The sequence below is a fragment of the Mus pahari genome, chromosome 14, assembly GCF_900095145.1.
Source record: "Mus pahari chromosome 14, PAHARI_EIJ_v1.1, whole genome shotgun sequence".
NCBI classification, from domain to species: Eukaryota; Metazoa; Chordata; class Mammalia; order Rodentia; family Muridae; genus Mus; species Mus pahari.
The window spans coordinates 30,425,905-30,435,181 of NC_034603.1; the positions used below are offsets into that span (position 1 = coordinate 30,425,905).

Sequence of the window (9,277 nt, forward strand, 5' to 3'; positions counted from 1 at the left end):
AGGGAGGGAGAGAGGGAGAGAGAGAGGGAGAGAGGGAGAGAGGGAGGGAGGGAAGAAGGAAGGAAGGAAGGAAGGAAGGAAGGAAGGTAGGTAGGTTGATTCAAATGCTAATAACACAACCCCTATAAAAATATAGTATCAGTCTGTTGCTCTGAAGGAACAAGATGGCTTCCTAATGATAAAGTCTGCTTTTTCTTTAGTGTATTAGCTGTGTGATCAATAAAATGGTTCATAACTCAAATACATGATGGGTCATAGCAGTTAAATATAAGAAAGGGGTTAAAATTTCCCATAGAATTCAATGATACAAGTAATCTTCTTTCCTTTATTTTTCACTGTTTTAAAATCCCACACTTTTCCTGCTGCCTAAAACCTAGACAAGTTCTGATTTCAGTTCCCTGGTATTAGGAAGAAACAAGCAACTGCACTACTGCACTAGCCCAGACCGTGGGAAGGCGGCAGCAGCTCCCAACTCTGCAGAGATTGTGGAAAGGACCACAGAAACTGATAGACATGTTGCATCACAGTCTGCTCAAGTGCAGAAAGGAGCCTTTTCTAGAGGTTTTCTCATCATTTTGCATGCTGATAAGGTAGTGGTAATAGCAAAGAAGGCAGAGATATAAATCTTACTTCTGGGCAATTTGATGGAAACCTATCATAACAGTGACTGGTTTAAACAAGAGGTGGCTGAAGTTCCTTCTGTTTCGGGCAGATATGTGGAGAACCACCAGTATATGTGGTTTAGGATGTGGTAGGTTCTAACCTCAATAGTCCTGACAGGCTGGCTGCAGCAGAACAGGCCCATTCAAAAGGAAACTTTCTCTAAGTGCCTTCAACGGACACAGCGGCTCTTGTATGGGTTTCTTTCCTTCAGAACTGATACTCACAGTCAAGAAAACAAGTTTCATTCAGCTAGGCAGGTCCTCCTAGCATGAAATAAGATATTCTCTACAAATAAAAAAGTACAATATAAAACCAAATAAAAATTCAAAGCAAAAAAATAAAAGGTGTCTGTATTCAGTGTGAACACTGCCTAGAGGATTTTAGGGTAGCATCAAGAACTGCTGTATCTAACTGTATTCCTAACACCTATAGATATATTCTATTTTCAAGTTATACCTGTAGATATATTCTATCTCAAGTTAAAGCAGGCAGTGGTGCATATACTTTTAATCCTAGCACTAGGGAGGCAGAGGCAGGTAGATCTCTGTGAGTTTGATGGCAGCCTTGTCTACAGAGTAATTTCCAGGACAGCCAGGGCTACACAGAGAAACCCTGTCTCAAAGAAGAGGGGAAAACCCTCAAGTTAATAAAACAGAAAAATTACTGAATTCCCCCACTTAGTAGACACTTTAGTTGTCTAGTAACAAAATGACTGAGTGATCTGACACAGCAAAGAGGACAAAGAGAATGCAGCACTACTTGACTACCAGGCACGTTTACTTTAAAATGTATTCAGATAAGAAAGAGAAAATTTCTTAACCCTATCTTGTCAAAGATATTACCAATTAATACCTTTAAGGGTAACTAAATTTCAGACTAACTTTACAGAGAACAAATCAGTCTCAGCATTGTACTCTGAGGATTCTGGCAGCACACACAGTTTCCATATTGATGCTAACATATACACATCACTGTTGCCAATCACAAATGCAAAAACCAAGGTTCTAAGCACAAACCCATGGAACAGGTAATGGTATAAAGTTCTTGGCATTATACTCAAATTTTAGCCTTTCTTCCTAAGCAAAATCAATAATTAACAGGTTAGACAGACATCCTTCCAACTTCAAAATTACTAAATGTATTTCTGGATGCTTTCAAAGACAAAAATATGCTGGTGACGAGACAGAGAAATAAACAGTGTCAACAGAGAGGAAAAGCAAGTCAGTGTTGTTTAACAATGACTTGTGTGACAGCTCTGGTCACAAACAGGCAATATAAAAATCCTGTATGTATTCCCATGGGGACATACCAGGTGTGAGTGAATGCTTGAAATTACATCACATCCTAACAAAACAAAATTTTCCTTTTTGTTTAAAAGATGTGTGTGTGTGTGTGTGTGTGTGTGTGTGTGTGTGTGTGTGTGTTTATGAACATGCACCATGGAAACCAGAAAAGTGTAGACATCTGGCAGTTGTGAACTACCTGACTCAGGGTGATAGGAGCCAAACTGGGTCCTTTGAAGAGTATTAAGTGGTCTTACATAAAATAATATTCCTTATTTGCCTTTTACTTTTAATGTATGTGTGCCTCTGTATGGACATGCGCATTAAAGTCCAGTGCCACTGGAGGAAAGGAGAGTACATCTGACCTCCCAGTTGGACTCACAGGAGGAGGTAAGTGGCCACTGTGGGTGCTGACAATAAAACTGTACAAGAACAGTGCACACCCTTACCCTCCACACTACATCTCTAGCCCAAGTATATTTTAAATTATGGATTACAAATAACACCTGTCTGAATATTCTTTTGTCTTTATATTTCCATAAACTTTGAAACAATTACTTAGTAAAACTAATATACCTGATTTCTGCCTCTGCGTTTTCCATAATTCCTTCTCACAAGGGCCTTATAATTCTCATTTTTCTTGGTTAAATAGTAATATAAAACACAATCAGGAACACTCTGTAATAAAAAAAAAAAAATTCTATTTAATGTTTCATTTTAATTCTGTAATAAAAATATTTAATTTTTTTATACTTTATTTTATGTTCAAATATAAATAAGGTATTTTCAAGAAAAATTTCTAGTGAACCAAATCATAAATTAAAAACAAAATCACATGGTCTTAAGTTAAAGCATATCTAGGCAAGACAGACAAGGGAACTAATATACAAGACATCTACAGATGCTCTAATCCAAATTATGTGAACGATACAAAGTTCATCAAAAACATTCAATGTGCTCTTACTAACTGGCAATATACTCTATTATATATATATATACAAATACTCAAAACTGTCTCTTATGATGTTTTAATACAAAACATTAAAGCTACCTGAGTACAAAAAAAGAAGCAAAAGGAAATCAGGACTGTTACTTTAACCAGAGAATTAATGACCCTTAAAAACCCAAAGTAATTAATGTATTCTTGGGAATGGACATTAGATCATTTTTGAGAAAATGATGAAAAAGTTGCTGTTGGTTCTCTGAAAAAAACTATATTCACTTAACTTCTTTCTGTTGTTTTGTTTTCCATTACATGTTTCTCTATGTAGTCCTGGCTGTCCTGGAACTCACTCTGTAGACCTGGGTAGTCTTGAACTCAGAGATCCTCCTGCCTCTGCCTCCACAGTGCTGGGATTAAAGGTGTGAACCACCACCTGCTGACTACTTAAAAAAATTGTGTTTGTTTTGTTTTGAGATAGGGTCTCAACTATATAGTTCTGACTAGCCTAGAATATAAAATGTAGATGAGACTAGCCTTTTGTCTCTGCAATCCTGGGTACTTCCACATCCAGCAATATTTATTTCTAGTTTATGTGTGTGCACATGTGTAGGTATGTGTAGAAGCCAGATGTATTAAGGTCACCCTGAATTGGAATTACAATTGGTTGGGAACCATTTTATGTGACTCTCTGCACATGCAGTAGACATTCTTAGCCACGGTAGCATTTCTAGTCCCTGTGCTTAGGATTATAATTATCATTATATACATTAATAAAGCTCACAGATGTTTTCATCTATCATAGTCCTTTGTGAATTCAGTTCTAATTAACTACAATTGCTTGTCAGAACACACACAAAAAATGCAAACACATCACAAGCCTTAAAACACCTCAGTGTTTCTTCTTACCTTCCTTTCCAAATAGGATGCAATTAGTCCAAAGTTTTTTGGATGCTGGATAAACCTGAGTTTAAAAACAGAAACAATACTGAGATACATCACTCAGCCCAAAAGAGGATTTCTATAACATCTTAAGATTCCCCCAGAAGCCCAGAAAACAACAAAGAAAAGAGGGGTAGAAAAATATAAGAGGCAGAAGATGGAGAGGAAAGCCGTGATTGATATTTTCAGGATATGACATCACCATTGCACTCGTAAACTCAAAGCAGAAGTTACCTGCACAAGACCTATGCCAATATCAAGTCCTTTTCACATCCCAACAAGGAAGGGTCAGGGACTCTTGAGACCCAATCTCAGTGGAGGGGTTACTGGCATTTAACAGCTGATATGAAAGGGAGGGCTATTTTTTCTCTGTTAAGTAGTTAACAATGCTTGAGAAAATAACCTCATGGCCAACTCAATGGGTCACACTTTTTTAAAACAAACATGAAAGTCAAAAGTAAATGTATTAGGAAGAAATTGAGAGGGAGTAGAAGAGAATGGGAGAGAGAGTAATGGGATGGATATAATAAACTATATGCATTTATGAAATTATTCAAGATAAACAAATATTAATAAGAATATATACACATATAAATGTTTTAACAAAATAAGAAATAACTCAGAGAATAATGTCCAAGTGACTCCTCACTTCACACTGGATAACAAAGATATAAAGAATTTTGTTTTAGTTTTCTTCTTACACTCTTGTCTCTCCCTTCCAATAAAATCTCTTCGACATGGAGAAAAAAAAAAGAATTTTGTTTTAAAGAATTATTTACATATATATATATATATATATATATATATATATATATATATATATATATATATACTGTCTTCAGAACACAAGAAGGGGGCATCAGATCTCATTACAGATAGCTGTGAGCCACCATGTGGTTGCTGGGAATTGAACTCAGGACCTCTGGAAGAGCAGTCAGTGCTCTTAACCGCTGAGCCACCTCTCCAGTCTATGATATAAAGAATTTTTAAATGGCTGAGTTTTTAAAGTCTTAAATTTGGTTTTTTGGTTTGTTTTGTTTTTTGAGACAGGGTCTTACTATGTTACCCTGACTGTCCTAGGCTCACTGTGTAGACCAGAATGGCCTCAATATCAGAGAACTGCCTGCCTCTGTCTCTGGAGTGCTGGAATTAAATGCACACACCACCACATCCTTTCATTGCTAAATGTTTAAAGGAAACTGCCTACTTGAATCTATGGTTACTGTAAGGCACAGAAATCTGTCCTATAATAGGCCTGCCAAAATTAACCTGTACTGCACCTAAGTTTAGGAATCTTTCCTGAAATGATTCCAGATGCCCATTTCTGTTAACCATTATCCTACCTCCAAGCTTATAGGAGGATAAGTTTATCACAGTATTTAATCCAATGCCAAACTGGAATGAAAGCTTGTGGAAAGAGTTCACTCTCAGCCAGGCGTGGTGGCGCACACCTTTAATCCCAGTACTCAGGAGGCAGAGGCAGATGGATTTCTGAGTTCAAGGCCAGCCTGGTCTACAAAGTGAGTTCCAGGACAGCCAGGGCTATACAGAGAAACCCTGTCTTGAAAAACCAAAAAAAAAAAAAAGAGTTCACTCTCAAGTAAAAGCCAAACACTTTTACTAATTTCTATAAGAGAACAATTTAACAGTTAAATTACTTGTCCTTAAAGATCTCCTTTTCATGGTCAGTCCAAACATTCATAAACTGTCTGTCTTTATAAACCTTCATTGGCTCCCCCATCAGCCCATTCATATTGATGAATTTGACCCTTCTCTGCTCTGCATCAAACATCATAGGTGGGATCACAGAAAGCTGTCGCATTTGCTTCTCATTATTCTGCAAAAAATAAATGCACTTTAGTTAGGATAATATTTAAACTAAAATTCTAAGGAGATATAGACTTTAACAGGTAAAAAAATCTGCAACTTAATGACAATGTCATACATCATAGCATGTCTTATATATTTACACTGAATTACATGAATTACAGAGAATTCACTTAAAAACTACTACTTGTTACTAGCTTATAAGAGGGCCTGTAAAAACGTTATTTGACTCGATGGACAGAGGAAAGAACACAGGGCTCTGGAAGAAAACCCACTAGTATGACTACCTGGTTCTGCTACCCACAGAACTAACTGTAGCCCTGTACCTACCTGTGCCTTAGTTTCATAAAATAGTAACAACTAGAATCTCTTTCTTATGTTTTAGTTTAGTGAGATAATACATAAAATGTACTTATCAAAGCAATTTTAAGTACCAGGTTCACTCTTCAAAACAATAAACCTATAGTAATCTACTACAACTTGAATCAAAATAGTCACAGGAAAAAACAGGTGTCCATAGATTAGTAGAGATCAAATTTCATGATACTATTTATTTTTATTTTTATTTCATGTGCATAAGTGTTTTGCCTGCACGTATGTCTGTGTGAGGGTGCCAGATCTCCTAGACCTGGAATTACAGCTGTGAGCTGGCATGTGGGTGCTAGGAATTAAACCTGGATCCTCTAGAAGAGTGACCAGTGCTCTTAATTGCTGAGTCAACTCTCAAGCCCCTCACATTCATTATTTTTTTATTTTTTTACTTGTTAGTGTGCTGAAAACACGCAAGCATAGGTTTTACATGCCTGATTTCTAAATCGTACAATAATGTTAAACTAAAATCTACCTTAGTTTATTTTTCAAATGAACTACTACTTGAATATTTAAATTCAACAACTCTACCCTTGGAAGATTACATATTATTTATGTATATATTTATATATAGCATTTATTTTTAAAATATATAACTATAAATAATTATTCTTAGAGGAAAACTACAGCAAAAATAAACTTTCAACTTTTTAAACAAATACTCTGTATCAAAGAAAAAAAGTAGACAGCGTTTGGACTTTGTCACAGAAACACTGAGATGAGTGTTATTTGAGAGTCCCCTGTATCTCAGACTGTATCTGACAACTCCCCATCTGGATTTTTTTTCATCTCTGCACAGAGATCATCATGCCTCTGCCTTCCAAGTGATGGGATTCAAAGCTTGTGCCACCATGCTCAGCTATGATCCCTGTTGGTATGTTTGTTTGTGTTTTTGATTGCTTGGTTTTGGTTTGGTTTTGGTTTTTTTGGGGGGTGGAGGGGGGGCAATGTCTCATTAAGCAGTCCCAACTGAGCTGAAACTTGCTATGTAGACCAACTCAGAGAGACCAGCCTGCCCCTGCCTCTGGGATAAAGGCATACACCATAGGAGCAGGTGCTTTGTTAAATTATGTGCATGGCATGTGAGTGCAGGGGCCCTCTCAGGCCATCATCAGATCTCCTGAAGCTGGAGTTACAAACCGTTATGAGCATCCTGCTGGTATGTATTTAAGAGGTAAACTCAGGTCCTCTGAAAGATTAGTAAGAGTGCTTAACCACTGAGACAAGGCATGTCTCCAGTTTCATCCTTGGGTTAGTTTTTTTTAATCCCAAAGTTGTCATTTTCACTCAAATTTTCTTGCTTAAAATATAAGTATCTTTGCGTGGGACAACTTAGCTGCCTATAGATGTACATATACATCTATAGATATACAGTCATCACTACACCCTTTGGAGAACAAAGCAGAAGCTCCTTCACCCCTTGCTGAAATGGAACCAGCAGCTCAGTGTGTCAGCAAAGGCTGAACCCTCAGTCCTATTACTCCTCACTTTCACACTGAGTCCATCGTCCCTTCTAGTCTCGCCTCCCAGTCCTCCTGTGCGTCCTTATCAAGGACACAGGAATGGGCATCTTCTTTTGTTTTTCCAGATAGGGGTTCTTTATGTAGCCCTGGGTATCCCACAGCTTGTTCTGTAAATCAAGCTGTCCCTGAATTCTCAGAGATCTGCCTGCCTCTGCCTCCCAAGTCATGTGTCACCACCTTCCAGCCAATGAGAGCTATTTCCTTAACTTTTTCCAGGTCTCCTTGCTGACAAAAGAATCTTTGTAAAACATTTAATTATACTACTTGAAACCATGAAATAGTTAGTCTTTAGAATACTTCAAGCACTATTACCTAAAGTATCCTCATTTACATATTGATAAACATTTAGCCCCTGAGCTACAGGGCTAAAATGCTTATATAATTAAAGAATTAACTTGAATGAATCAATTTTCTTACCTCCTGCTCAGAAAGACCATCAATAATTTCAGAAATCTCATGCTCACTCCTAGCAATGGTGGCTGAAAGACCAGCTCCCCTCTGACCAACTCTAAATATGAAGAAAAAAATACAAATATATTTAAAGGCTTTTTATGAAGACATAACAAATTAGTATAAATACTAGAACTATACAGACCAAGCTGGCCCCAAGCTCAAAGATCTGCCTGTATCTACTTCCAAGTGCTAGAATTATAGGCACACACACCACTGCCTAGCTTAAAGTGGGACTTTTAAAATAAATATTTTATAATCACTCTTGGAAACTTTGTTCACATGAACAATTTATCTTGATCACATCCACCTCCCATTCCTCTCTTTCAAGATCTCCACTTTGTTGTTGTTGTTTACTTTTCTGTGAAACCCACTGAATTTGATTGGTACTATCTGAAATGTTGACTGAAGTTGGATTGATCATATATATACAAGTCTGTAAATATAACTACAGCTTCTGAAGTTTATTAGTGAAATATCTAAATCATGTCCATAAGATAGGACATACAATGGCACATTTTTGTGTGTATATGTGCATGTGCATGTCTATAATGCAGGTATGTCTGTAAATGTGTACAGATATTGGATGTCTCCCTTGATGAATCTTTATTAAGTAGCATTTTTTTTCCTAAACCAATAGAAAGTCAAAAAAAAAAAAAAAAAAAAGCAACCTGAAATTCAGTGAATACTTTCAAGAGGTATGCATAAATCACTACCAATTTAGCAACAACTTAAATGTTAAGAGATTTAAGTGACACCTTGGCCTGGGATACAACTCAGTTGGTAAAGTGTTTGCCCTACATGCATCATTACCTGGACTTGATCACTAGCACCACAGACAGACAGACAGACAGACAAACAAAAAGGTTATATATTCTAGTTAGAATAGTGCACTGAATAATGGGGTACCCGTATTAAAGAAATAATTGATGCCATGTCTAATTTTTGTCTATATTCTAAATAATGGCAGAGCAAGCTTAGAAAAATTCATTGCACATTTCTAAAATATAAGGAAAATTACCAAAACAGAAAATCAAGTTTAAGATCTTTGTAAGTTTGTATGGGCATTACTGATGAGGTTTCATTCATACCTATTCTCTACATGTAAAAACCTATCAAAAGACAAAGTGTGGTTCACCCCCAGCACCAGGGAGGCGGAGGCAGGCGATCTCTGTAAAAGACGTAAGACAGATCTCCATAGCAAGTCTGAGGACAGCCGAGGTTACACGTAAGACAGACAGATCTCCATAGCAAGTCTGAGGACAGCCGAGGTTACACGT

The 9,277-nt window shown here is 37.0% G+C and overlaps 1 protein-coding gene across 1 annotated transcript in view; it reads right to left on the minus strand.

The window, feature by feature from the left end:
* The window catches only part of Ncor1 (nuclear receptor corepressor 1), a 136,397-nt gene that overhangs the window by 71,950 nt on the left and 55,170 nt on the right, over positions 1-9,277 (minus strand). The window contains exons 11-14 of the mRNA XM_029545802.1: positions 7,965-8,055; positions 5,487-5,665; positions 3,796-3,850; positions 2,523-2,624 (exon numbers count right to left, since the gene is read on the minus strand). Coding sequence (XP_029401662.1) covers positions 2,523-2,624; positions 3,796-3,850; positions 5,487-5,665; positions 7,965-8,055 — 427 coding nt within the window. The remainder of the gene's footprint in view (positions 1-2,522; positions 2,625-3,795; positions 3,851-5,486; positions 5,666-7,964; positions 8,056-9,277) is intronic.